The sequence below is a fragment of the Calonectris borealis genome, chromosome 9 (genome assembly GCF_964195595.1).
Source record: "Calonectris borealis chromosome 9, bCalBor7.hap1.2, whole genome shotgun sequence".
NCBI classification, from domain to species: Eukaryota; Metazoa; Chordata; class Aves; order Procellariiformes; family Procellariidae; genus Calonectris; species Calonectris borealis.
The window spans coordinates 5,842,472-5,856,577 of NC_134320.1; the positions used below are offsets into that span (position 1 = coordinate 5,842,472).

The following is a 14,106-nucleotide window of genomic DNA, read 5'->3' on the forward strand; positions in this document are numbered from 1 at the left end:
TGCAGTTGTGCTCTATCTTTCTGAACCTGGGAGACAGAAGAACTGCAGATGCTACATGCCTGGAGCAGCGAAAGCCACCTCAGTTCACACCATTCTGTACGTAACATTTGGATTGGTCTTCTTATGTGAATCACTTTACATTTGCCTGAGTTGAATTCCATATGCCATTTTATTGCCTAGTCATTCCATTTCACGAGTTCCTCCTGCAATTAACCGCAGCTGACCCTTGCCTCTTCTACCCAGGATAACTTAGTATCATCAGCACATGCTGTCACTTCAGTATTCACTCCCCTTCACAGGTCTTTTATGACAGATGAATAGCACAGGTTCCAGCACAAATCCCCATGCGCTGCCACTAGTGACCTCTTTGTACTGTAACTTATGACCATCTATTATCTACCCTTATTTTCATCTCCACCAGCCTTGTGTGAAGGACCTTATCAAATATCTATCAGAAATTCAAGCAGACTATAGCAATCTACCCTGTCTACATGCTTGTTATCTCCTTCTAAAAACTCTCAACATGTTGATTCCTTTCCCTAAGTATCACGTTCATCTGCTTATAGTTTCTACAAATTTTACTGTCACATAATAAGTTCACCAGCCACATCTTTCCGAAATCCTTATTTTGCTAAAAATACAATAGTGGCTTCACATTTCATATCTTTCCATCATCTGCTATTGGAGCAGTCTTAAAGAAAATACAGTATCACAATGAGTAATTCAACTATTTAACCCTTTAGTCCTTCTAGAGTTCTTAGGTGAATGGTGTCTGGTCCTGGCAGTGCATAATGGTTTCTGCTGTCAACTTTTCCTGCAGACTCTTCTACTGACATGGTATTGAGATAATCATCTGACACACTGCCAGGAAAGAAAGGTTCCAGCATAGAAATTTCTCCAAGCTTGCTTCATTTTGCAAAATACTTTTCCTGCTCTAGCCTCACCTTCTCTGAGCATTCTTTGTACACTCAGACCATTTATTAGCCTCACAGACTATTTCTTATATGAAGTCTTGTTCCAGGAACAAGTTGCTCAAAAGAGTAATGAAGAGAAAGACAGTACTCCTGCTGCAAGTATTGGTAATGTCTTCAAAGGCCCTGTACTGCCTAGAGGACTCCTAGCAAAGCCATGTTTTGCTGTTCATCTGAAGAGCAGGCCAGAAGCATATTCTCAAACCGGCGGAAACAACCTGGCTCTTTTATGGTATATTTACTGGCAGATCAAGTGTTTTTTTGCCTGCTAGTGCAGGCATCATTTAAACATGATAAAACCCCAATCCAGAGAATTATAATAAAATAAAAAAGTACAATGAGAATCCTGTTTATCAGATCCTCTGATAGACCTCAAATGTACTCTCTACTCATTGAATGTAAAATCCCCCTTTCTGAGTAATAATTGCATATTCTTTCAGGCTGCATTTGTGTGTCAAATTGTTTTTAAAGGTTGAGTTCATTTTTCCTAAAGAGCTTGAATGCCAATTAGCATGCAGCATAAATATCGCTCAGCTTTCAAATAGCATTATGAAATGCAAAAAGCATCAAGGAAACAGGGACCGCAGCTTTTGCCAGTTCCACAGCCTGAGTAACCTTAACTCAGGTTCACAAGAGCTCCACCAGATTAATTGGAGAGATCTATTTTCTGATAGTGTTAAGAATAAAGCTCTATTTTGAGTCCAGAGCTGTTTACTACTGCTGATATTTAATCCTCTGTCCTCCTGGGAAAAGAGAAAGAACAAAGAGAAATGCATCTTCAGGCATCACCAGGACAGGTTTATTTCTCATATGGGGAGAACTGGTGACAAGTCCAGCCTATAAAACAGATCACAAAAGGAGTAAAACTTGACAGCAAGCTGGTGCCATGTTTGTGCTGCTGTGTGGCATTACTGGCAGCGCAGGCTGCCCGGAAAGTCTCCTCCTTTTAAGGCAATCAATACTGTGACAGAACTGATAAATATATACATATTGCTGTTTAATCAAACAGGTGAATTTGAACTTTTATTTTCTAATTTGCCCATTTAATATGTTAACTACAAATGTATATTTCAGGGTTTGGTGGCGGGTTTTTTTTTTTTGTTGATGTCATTGTTGGGGTCTAGTTTGGCATTTTTTTCTTTGTTTTTGCTTTTTAATTCAAAATATGAGGGGTTTTGTTCGTCTTTTCCCTGCTACTTTTCCCAGCTTCCTACCCTTTTCAAACCTGAAACTTTACCACATGTCTCCAGCTCTGGGAAAGTTACAGACTGGCAAAGGAAAAAACCAACAGCATTCCCTTTCATGCCTTTCTAAAACAGGTATATCAGCAATTTAAGTGGCTTTTTTTTTTTAAAAAAAAAAAAGATAAAAATTAAACCTAAATTTTTATTTAATTTTCTGTTCAGGGAGTTGCTATAGAAAACATTTTTCTTGGGTTTGTTTTTGTTGTTTTTCTTTTGGCCAGAAAGCTGTTTGTTCTACAAGTTAACTGTGTATCCAGCAACATGTTACCAGCAAAAGGGACTCTGAAGTGGAAATACTGATTAGAAATACTGATATTCTCCCCACTTCCTCTCCATTACTTTTACAGTAAAAACTTCAATCAGTATTACAATCACTATACATTAAGAATACTGCGTTGTTGCCAAAATCTTCAAATACATGCTTCTACAATTAATTTGTAATGCCAATATACATTGAACTATTAAATTTAAAGTTATCTTTGAATGTGTTAGACATGTCTTTATCTCTGAATATCTCAGACGTAATTAAGCTGAAGTTATTTACACGTAAAAAATCTAAGCAGAGCTGTGTGGGAGTCAGAACTCCCTTTAATGGGACAGCCTATAATTGTAACATCTCTTTCTGTTCCGCATTGGAATTATTCCATAATTTCAATCATGAAAATTGTTTTAAAGCAGGAAAACAGAATGCTGGAACTTTATCTTTTAGAACTGCTACAGACCACCAAAATACACTTCAAAAAGAAACATCGTGAAAGCCAACACAATCCCATGGAATGTCTCTGTTTCGACAAAAAGACATTTTTGGAAAACATTCACTGGCACACTTCCAACCAGCTCTCACTGCAAAAACTGATGTATACTTTGACAGTGATAGTAACAAATATAGTTGCATTCTGAATACCTCTTTTTCTCCTCAGGGCAATGTTGCCTCATGTTATACAGAGTAAGAGGAATGACAGCAAAAAGTTTAGCTCATGGAGAGTGCAAGTGTATTTTCTGGTTTGGATTCTAAAGTGTGATGGGAAAGACTGTGATAAAATACAGAGGGGAAAAAAATTAGCTGACAAACTAGAAATACCTTTTCACCCTACAGAACTTCTAGCTGCTCTAGCGGTTCCACATGGAACAGTGCATTTATTAATTGTCACTTTATAAGAATTCCTGTAGAACATGCTCTGATAAACATGCTGGGCAATTCCAAAAACAGTTGTTATTCGAAATGCTATGTCAGTAACTTGGAAAAGAAATAGCAGGGAAATCCTTTAAAAACATAATGGTCTGGTCACTGTATTTTTCTGACACCTTTGCAGGAAGAGCTACATGTTTTCTAATTATGGCCAAACATGACGTTCAGTTCTGCACTAATGAGCCTATAAACAGCAGATTGGAAGGGACCTCCAGTCAGTCATGGAGGTACTGCTTGCTAACCGAGCTTTAGAGGTCTCTACAGACAAAGAGCTGTCTCTCTATAGTGAAAGAAAGGGTCTCCTCAAAGCAGCCTTTCAAGAAAGTGTTCCACTATATTTAAAACAGATACCTAAAACGCAGCATTAACAACCTTTCATTTTAGCAAAACCCTTGCTCAATTAAGCATCAAGTTCACTATGAAGGAGACACTTGATGATGACTACAGTGTCTCAGAATGCTTCTGAACCATCAGAAGGATATGAAGTCACCTTTTTCACCGTTAGGGAAAATTTTTCTCATAACTTTACCTTTCTACAACATCCTCTCCATTCCAGCAGGTTGAGCTGTCTCTCATTACCAGGTCTCCATCACACAGCCTTTCTGCTATAGAGGCATAAAAGGTTCGGGATCGCTTCATGTAATTGATGAACTCTCTGTAACACAGGAAGAACACATTTAACAACAGAACAGTACACTTACAGTTTAAGCCCCCTGTCAGCTTAACCCTCCACAAGGTTAAGAGTTTAGAACCCCTACAGAAATCAAGTCATCAAAGGTGATTAATTTCTATTTCTGGGGTATTTCTACTCCTACATATCATCCAGTCTTACCTAGTCCAGTGTTAATAAACATAATTACATACAAAGGGTGGTTTCAACAAACTACATTATCATATCTCTCACAAAATTTGAGAAAAGTCTACACCTACTATCTCTGCATAAACAGATTAAAAAAAATCATGAGAAAACATCATCATCAAAGGATCGGGCTTTTTCTCTGTTACTGGAAGTGAGTATTTCTCCATTTCCTGCACATGTGTGAGATGAATTAAGAACACTGTCAACAACCTCCTGGGTGAAAAAGGCTTCCTAAAGCTAATATCCCATCACAAAACCTGAAATATGCTGTAAGTACCCCACACGTGCAATAACAGTACAGAAAGTCATCTCCTTGCGATGTAGCGGGGCCAATTCCTCCCTATCATCACTATCCACGGCACATTCTTATTAGAAAGAAATTTGTCAAGCCTTGGAACAGGCTGCCCAGGGAAGCGGTTGAGTCACCATCCTTGGAGGTATTTAAAAGGGTCTTGAGGTGTAGATGTGGGACATGGCTTAGTGGTGGACTTGGCAGTGCTAGGTTAATGGTTGGACTTGATGATCTTAAAGGTCTTTTCCAACCTGAACAATTCTATGATTCTATGATTCTCTCCCATCATGTTTGGCACCTCACACCTGTTAAGAGGAGGCAGTGCCTGCTGCTTTGGTGAATAACCAAAACCCCTGGCCACTACAAACAGCCCATTTCTGATCATGTGTGTATGGAAAAATGCCTTGTAGGCAAACTGCTGCCTCTTTTATAATCTGATTATACTTATAATATATACTTATATTATATATACTTATACTTATATACTTATACTTATCTGGCTGAGGTAGCCATAAAAATAAAGTAACAAAGTAAGTGTTAATTCAGCACACAATTGAGAGTATTTCAGAATGAGAAATTACCCTATCTCCACAGCTTTAGAAGCTCCTGTTTGGTATAAGATGTTAAAGATATTGCAAACAAGATGCAGGCCACAAAAACTGAGCTGCAGCTATCAAGGAACTATCTGCTTGTCTCAGAAGTCCTTCAACAGCCCCACTGGGAAGGCCAAAGGGCTCATTCCGGTTTGTAATGTTGCTGCCAGGCCGGCTGTAAGGGGACACTGCACTGAAGAGGTGCCTGGGGATACGGCTGCTTGGAGCTTGGCACACACCCAGTCAGAATTTATTATTCTTTTGGGAGCAACAGGTGCTTTAAACAATATCAAAGACCACTGCTGGGTATCTATCCCTACAAGGTTTAGGCAGTGGTCATCTCTCCCCACAGCTGTCTTTACGTTTTCTCAAAAGCATTTAACCATCCCACTTATCTTATGTGTGATGAAATCCTGCTCAAGATAAATTAGTCATCATGTGGTCCTAAGGAACTAACTTACAATGCAGGAAAGCTGTCATTTTAAGCAAAGAAAAAAGCAGGAATTTTGGGGCTTATCAGTAGTTCCACCTCTTGACTGCTAACTTATGAATATGGGCTCTAAGTATTTATAGAGTAAAGCTACGTCCAGACAGGAAGCCACCTACCTAATAGAACAGCCTAAGAGCCTCAATTATGAAAGGTGACACAGATGCTAAAGATTTTACGGGTTCTAAAATGGAGTTTTCTTTGAAGGACGAAAAGAGCACCCTTTTAAGAGTCTAAAGCTTGTCTTACTCAGCTCACCCCAAAAGGATTAAACTCCTTTGCATTTTCAGCGGAGTGGGACTCTGACATTTCAAAGTAGCATCTTGGCAAAGGCAGAATTCTGTGTCCAACTCTTAATCTTAACAAGTGAAAATATTTACTTCTCATCAGTATAAAACTAAACACACTAGGTAGAAAATGTACAGTTTCCCAGTGCCCTACAGTATACAAGCAGCAATCAAAAGTATGCCAATTCCTAGAATACAGCTAAAACCGCAGCTTACAACGGAGATGAGCTAAGTGTAGAGACAACAAAGTATGTCACCTTGTTTTCATTCTTACCGAGAGATTTTTTTCAAACTTCTTGATTTGTCATTCTTTGAAGCTTTCAGAGGCAGAGAACTGGAATAGGCCGGGGAGAATAAGCACCAATCAGGAGAGGTTGGGGAGTAGGGGAGAAGCAGGAATTCAGGCAAATGAGGAAAAGAAATAAGAAACAAAAGAGAAAAGTAATAATTATTTGAAAGAAAGGTCATCAAGCACATGCATAGGATAATATAAGAAAACAAATAAGGAGGAAAATTGTCATGAGATTTCTAAAGTATAGATGCAATTAAAAATGTCAATGCAATACTGAAAAAAAAACAACTGAGAGAGTTTCTCCCAATCATTTTCAAATAAGAGCACAATTACAAATGCAGCACACACAGCAAAGAGCTGAAAATAAATTCAGTGGTACTTAAATTAACTCTAACTGATACCAAATGGAAGAACTGTAAATATATGAGGCTATACAAGAAAACAATGGCAAACAGTTTAGAATGAGCACCATGGGAAGGGGAATACAAATGAGTAGCATACATTTTCTGGTACAATGAGCAATTTGCTGTCTGTTAATAAATACTGTGAATACAGATATTTTTTGCTGTTCAGTTCTGGTCAGATTGCACCACTGGAAAAAAAAAAACCACAACTTTGCAAAACAGGAGAGACAGGCTCTAAGGTCATATTAGAAGAAAAACTAGAAATAACCCTGGTAGTTATTTAGTGCAAATGCATTTTGTGGCACTGATATCCCAAGGTCCCTTAATTAACATTAAACATTGTACTGAACATTAACATCATGATACAATTTTCCACTTAAATGATTTGATACCACATTTTGCTCTTTCTTACATGTGTACACTCACATATAAAGTAATGGCAACAGCTGGAGTAACGCATGCCTGCAAACAGGTTCAACGATACTTGCCAATCCGGTTAACTCTTACTCGAGAGAGTAAGCACCACCTTCAGCAGCTCTGAGGACACCCAGACGATGGCAGCTTTGACATCGTACTTTCCGGGAGCTAACGGCAGGGGTGGCCACAGGAGTGGATGGTCCTGCACTGATCATCAGGTGAATGTCACCTGCCATCACTGAAGCAGTGATTCCAACACAGCCAGTCAAAAAAGGAAATGAGGATTTGTAACAGGGAAAATCTGGACCTGCTGAAACTTCTGCCTTGGCCAATCAGTCAGAAATGTTTGATTCGTTTCCACAGTAAGTTAATTTGCATCTGGCATTAATAATGTTTTGTACTAGCACTTTAATATTCAAATTTTAATAAAATCATGTGATGCCTGACCCAATAGATAGTTAATTTTAAATAAAGCAGATGACATCTATTTCAAACATTCCCAAAGAAACTCAAAATTGTTTACTTTAAGATGTATGAAAGATCCGTAAGTTCACAGTATAACAAAGAAATCCCAACAAAATATCATTTCAAAGCCTGCATTCTCCAGTTAGGGACCTAATATCATGTTATAGTTCTTTGTTAAACATAACATTTTTATATACAGACCCATAACCAGTCTATGTTTCGTGGATTGAAATATTACATGCAGCAGACATGCTAAAAGGCAGGTATTCAACTTTGCTAGAAGTCTGGACCCTGACCAGAATAGTACTTTGTGCTGAACTCAGCAATAACATTCCAATTTACTGATTGAGATTCTGTACATGCCATGTACATTCCCTGTACCATCATATGGCTTCAATTTTCTTGTCATCTCTACTACATGTTATAGTAACCTCCACACTAAAAAATGACTACAGCAGCAATCCTGCCAGTTTCAGTTAATCCCTGAATACGATTGTGTAATGCAAAAAAAAAAAAACACACAACTTAATAATCAAATCTGTGCTTTTCAGCTTAATCAGAGAAAAAGGTTTCCTACAGGATCATGCAACATTTATTCAAGTTTCAGCTTCTTACACTATTGTCTCTGACACTTAGTGTTGCATAACAAAAAATATGCAGGAATGGAATGCAGTGGAAAATAAAGAAAGATGGGAAATCCCCCAGGAATCCATGAGAGTAAGGGGAGCAGAAAAGGATTCAAAAACCACAAAAGGGGATCTAGTTGCTATGTGACTTCAGGGACCATGCAGGACCACGCTGTACAGAAGAGCGGAGGGTGAGAAGGACTGCCTCCAGCCAGACTCAAAAAACACACACCCGGAGGAAAGACCAGTCAGGCAAGGAGACACCATCTTAACAGTCCCACTTTTCAACTGCATGAGCAGCCTTAGCTCTACTGAACAGCTGAAACCAGAGGTTCTCAAACTCTTTGGAAAAGGAGCTTGATTTTGCAACTGGCTTTGCAAAGATGTAATACCTTTGGAGCAAACATACATATGTAGGTACAAGCTGTTTGGCACTAGGTTTTTAAGGGCATCTCTAATCAGGTACTACAGAAGACATGAGAGGCCGCTTTATTGTGGTTTCTCCTACAGATGTGCTAACCAGACTGGTAGTTCTCTTTGAGCTTGGGAATATTCTGACACATTAAGGGAACGAGCCACAGCTTTTCTGTTTACTTGGGGAGTGCTGGCTCGTTCCTTCTCTTTTTCTTTCCTTATTCTAAAAGGCAGGAGTCACCTTCCATATTCCCCTTGAATTAAAGATGATTTGGAGGGGTGTCTACTGCACAGACCAACACACAGACTCAGTCAGGCCAATTCCCTGTGTGATCTTGTACCTAAACTGACAGACAGCTGACGTTATTGCTGTTCATTTTTTAAATCGCCAGAAGGAATGGCACCAAAAGAGATTCACATAATTACTTTCATAATCTAGATCCCCTGTAGCAGTTATCTGTCACTCTAAGAGCATTTTACCCAACCTACTGCAGGAATGATTTCATTCATCCATTATAAAATTTTATTACCTAAAATTGCTTTTTATTGATATCATATGTGATTAAATGATAGATGATGAATAACACAGTGATGTAGCCAATCACTGTGCATTTCACTCTATTTACTGTTTCACAATCGTTTCCAAAAAGCAAACTACAAGCTTCACGCCATGTGTTTTACAGCAAGTTGCGGAAAATTTAAAAATATTCTCCACTTCTTACTAATTATGGTTCCATCATTCATTTTTGGTGCATGGGCTCTCCACAATACCTATCAACACTGTATTTCAGTAATGTTTTATGCTAATTATGTAAGGATGGCCTTAGTTTAGATTTTTTTGGATAAATTAATTTTCCGTGCACAGACCAATTTTGGGAAACTGTCTAATTTACAGTAGATTAGCTTTAGCATATTTTCTTTTCCATGTACAGGTCTCAAATTTTAAAAGCTCAATATCTAAATAATTCTAGATGGTTGGGAAAGGAAGAGAGCAGATCCTCAGGTGAGAAAGAACTGCTGTCATGCCATTAAAGATACCAATTTGCATCTGTTTCAGAGGGTACCTGTTAATAGGTTGGTAATTCTGCCTTTTTGATTGCCAGTGTATAAATCCCAGTGAAATCAATGAGTTATACTGAAGATGACCTAGAGCTCTGTGTTTCTAAAAGCATATTTCGTTAACTGTACTACAACTGTTCTTTGGATTATTACTGCTGAATTTATTAATCTAATTTTGTTAATGCTCTTTTCTCTGATTTGCATGGTAAAAATTGATTAGCTCCAAGCACTAGGACAAACTCTTGTGTTTGGTTTTAAATTACAAACGATAAAAATACTGCTATCACTCAAAAAACTTAGCTTGCTGCTATTACTTTTATCTTTTAAAGTAGTGTTTGCTTCATTCATGCAAGCTTAGATGAGAATTAAAATAGAAATGGATAATTTCTATTTTAGAATAGACTGTTTAGAATCTAGGCTATGGAAATTTTAATATTGCTGTCTGTCATCCACCTGTCCAACATACAGAGATACACATGGACTCCCTGGGCAGATTAGATACTGTTCTCAGATAGAGGCGTAAGCCCAGCATGATTCCATTCGCTTCACTGAAGTTGTTCCAGATTTATACTGGTGTTACAGAGAACATGTTAGCCAGAAATATGTCATTGTGATTTTATGGTCAGTTAGCTCTGACATCTACTCACGTATCACGAGTGGGATTGCAAAGACACCCTTCCCTCTCCACTTACAATTTACAGAAAACCAATCCAGGAACTACACGAGGGAAAGTGAAAGAAAGATTAGGAGATCTGGGAGCAGGGATACTCACGCCAGCGGCAGTAATTCCGCTGCCTAGTGTCTCAACTGGCACGCAACTGAAGAACAGAAGCCAAGATGGACACAACAAGCCTAAACATAAATGTTTCTGCTCTTGCTCTGTTATGTAACAAATCAAGGAGATTGCAAGGGATCTTATTACTCCTCCCCAGCCCTGTGAAATGAGGGACTGACTTTGTGTCAGAGCAATGAATCTTTCCTTTTCAACCCTTTCTCCTTCCCACCTCTGCCCCTGGATAAGCTCAAGTCCTTAAAGTCCTGGGCAGCTGTATTTTAAGTAATTTAGACTCAACTGTGGAAATTACTCAGACTTTGTTGAGGAAAAGCTTTCACCATTTTCACTGAAAGTTTCTGGAAATAACGAACACCTTGGTGCTATGTAATGACATCAAGTCTGGCCCGTAAAAAGCTTTTCTTGGAGAGACCTGCAGTGTAATACCACAAACACATCTGTGTAACTATCAGTGATGGCAACGGCTGGAGAGCACACAGACAGGGTGACAGAACTGTGGCTCTGGCTTAAACACTATGGTGCAAGGAACCATTAACAAAAATCACGAGGCAGACAGTTTATTTCAAAGCAACTGTTGCTTAGGGTTACCTTCTTTTATTGTTCAGACTAGCATGAGCCATCACGAATGTCTGGATTTCAGTCGCTTCCTTCACTGGCACTATATTGTCTGATGACAGGTTCCCTTCTTGTTTGGGCTGTCCACACACTTTATCAACCTGTATGAAAGGAAGGGAAAGGAAAACCAGGTTTGAATGGAGAAACTGATTGACAATTGCCGAAAGGTCAGCTTGTTCCTTGTGGTCAGTGTTTACTGCAAGAGAAGGTGTCTGGGGGAGAGGAAGAACGGATTCTTCTTTCCAGGACCTGGAAACTAGTCCCCTGCATAAGAATGACCAAATTAAGAGGCAGTGCAAAGAGCACTGCTACCAGAAAGCCAACAGTCATGGATTTGTCGCTGGATACCTGGACTACAGCACACCTGGAAACAGGCTGAAATAGTGACTGATGGAAGTGTTGCCAAACTAAACTTTTATTCAGAAACATACCTGCAGTTTGTAGGTACACGGATTTTGGTGGAACATCTGCCCTGTATATAGAAAGCAGAATCTATTTGGTGTTTGAAGGGGCGTGTAATCAGAAGACAACCGAGTCTTCCAGCCTTTAACTAGACATGTTCCCTTAAAACAAGGAAATGAACAAAAGAAGTCAGCATCAACAAATTACTGTCAATGGAGTCTTTTCTTGGACAAAACAGAATGAAAAAAGAATTTCCAGCCCTGGGAATCATCAGTGCCTCGGATCCTGGGTTTGGAACACTAACATTGCTCAGCCATTTGCCCTTGTTGCCCTTCCTGAAGCCTCTCATAGGGGATTCAATACAAGACCAGGAGAAAGCAAGCTTATGTTTACCCTTTGTGCATTGTGGATCTGACACTGCTCCTGCATCCTGCCACATTTATTTGCTGTAACAGCTTTAAGTGACGGTAGTAAGACAAACCTCTTCCCTTTCTAATCCACAAATAAGTAATATGTAATGGTTTCACCTACACTTAAATCCTCAAGCAAACACAAAAAGACGACAAGGGAAATCCTACCGTGGGCATGATACTACCACAGACCTTAATCACATAGAATCCATCATCCCGCACAGCACTGAATTTGGTATCCCTTCTTCAGTTTTCCATTATAACCAGTGAAAGGTGAGATGGATTCTTGCTGGTCTGTGCATTTTACTGCATCTTTAAAACCCTTACTGAGTCACAACTGCCTATCTGCTGAGTATTTCAGATCACAGACAACTTCAAATAATTTTCTCTGCCCCTTTGCACCACTACACTGTATATGTCAGTGCAAGTACAGGACAATTTTCTCTATCTTAGCCCATTTCCTCCAGGAAAACTACTGCTGTGTAAAGCTAATATATGTTCCCCTGAAAAACAGGCCAATCGAACGTGAAGAGTTGGAAGCTGTATAGGCATGACACTTAACATCAACTTAAGTTGTATGAGTTACGGCCTGGTCCAGTATAATATGCTGTGAAGAACCTAAAACTGTAGCAACTGAATGCGAACGTACCAGATTAATCCTGACACACCTCCAGCAGTCAGAGCAGGAGCCAGATGCCTCCCTCAACACCACGCACTGTGTATATTGTGCTGGTCTCACCAGGGACTAGCACAGCATTGCTTCAAAACACAACTTTGTGAAATAAAATATTCTATTTCAGTTCCTTCTAAACTTCTGAAAAGAAAAAAAAACACTCTATACAAATGAAAATATAAAACAAAAATGCCTTTTGAACCCTTTGGAGCTGGACAGAGAGTATAACACAGCTGGACCACATTCCTGCACAGGATGCTCTCTCCTGTGCCCCAGGTTTCCCAGGTCTCCTATAGCATGCAGACCCAAATTCCCAGCATAGGTTCTGCAAAGTCCATCTTAGATTACATCAGGTCACAAAAGTTCATGTCTTCAAATTACACACACCTCAAATTTAGTCACTATGGAATTAAGACAGTTTTAAACAACTAACACCAGAACCGTTTGGAAAAGCAATGTGGGTCTCATATATACATAAGCAATGAAGAACTCCAGGTTTTTTGTTTTTCCTGTGAGAAGTTTCAAAGAGATTTAGAGTCATCACTTTTGTTGTGAATCAATAGTTTAAGCATCTAAATGAAAATACTCACTTTGTTTTGATTTGTGTTTTTGATAACATAGAAATAAAATGACTCTTTAAATTGCAAAAGTTTCAGTATTTTCTATGCCAAACCTTAACTTTGGGGTTTTCTCTTTAACCAGTAATAACAGTTTCCTGCATATCAAACAAAACCACACTATTTTAAGGAAAAAATATTTCCCAGTGGAAAATTTTAACCAGTTCTACTCCATTAAAGAGACAGTAATTCGTTAAATGAAAGGGCAAATCACATTCACACTTTTTTGTCATACGGGCCTGTTAGTGCCTTTCTTCTAGTTAATAAACTAAGAAACACTAGCAATGCTCCATAATTTAAACCACTGCACAGACATTTTAATCTGAAGTGAGATTAACAAGATGTAAGATACAATAATGATATATTACTTGTAGCTCTTAAATGTCTCAGCTGAGATCCAGACTTCGTTTTACTGGGAAGAAAAAAAATAGTGCGAGGCAGTCCCTGTCAAACAGCGTTTGACGCTTAAAGGAACAAAAAACGATGGGAAACTGGTGCAGAGGCACAAATTGACTTCTCCAGTGTCACAGCAGGGACCCATGGCAGACCACAGCTCGCTCCGTGTGCACTCAGTGTGCTCCTTGTGCAGCTCAGCTCAACAGCCCTCAGCCCAGACCCAGCTCCCCAGGCTGGTTCCACCCCTGCTGCAGGGGCCTGGGCAGTTCCAGCAGGGCCAGGCTGGCAGCTCGTCAGCCCTCTTTTCTTCCCACCCTTCCAGCATGAAGTTTCTTCAAGGTTAGCGTGGATCACCAGATGTTCTTCCTTCCCAACCTCTTTGGGGCAGCAAGGATGGAGTATTTCACCCCACCACTGCTCTCGTGGTGTGTACAGGTCGTTTGAAAACTTGTGCCCATGAAACTGGGAGTACCCTACATCTTTGGATGCAACGACCAAGCTCCCTCCCAAGAGATCGTCTCCATGGCTCTTGAGTTATCCCTATTTGGCATATTTATTTCAGATCTTGGATGACTTAAACAGAAACCGGAGATTTTTTTTT

The 14,106-nt window shown here is 39.4% G+C and overlaps 1 protein-coding gene across 1 annotated transcript in view; it reads right to left on the reverse strand.

The window, feature by feature from the left end:
• Window positions 1–14,106, reverse strand: part of LOC142085779 (glypican-5-like) — a 392,228-nt gene that overhangs the window by 249,185 nt on the left and 128,937 nt on the right. Inside the window, exons 4-6 of the mRNA XM_075158095.1 lie at window positions 10,981–11,108; window positions 6,197–6,256; window positions 3,934–4,059 (exon numbers count right to left, since the gene is read on the reverse strand). Of these exons, the coding sequence (XP_075014196.1) occupies window positions 3,934–4,059; window positions 6,197–6,256; window positions 10,981–11,108 (314 nt within the window). The remainder of the gene's footprint in view (window positions 1–3,933; window positions 4,060–6,196; window positions 6,257–10,980; window positions 11,109–14,106) is intronic.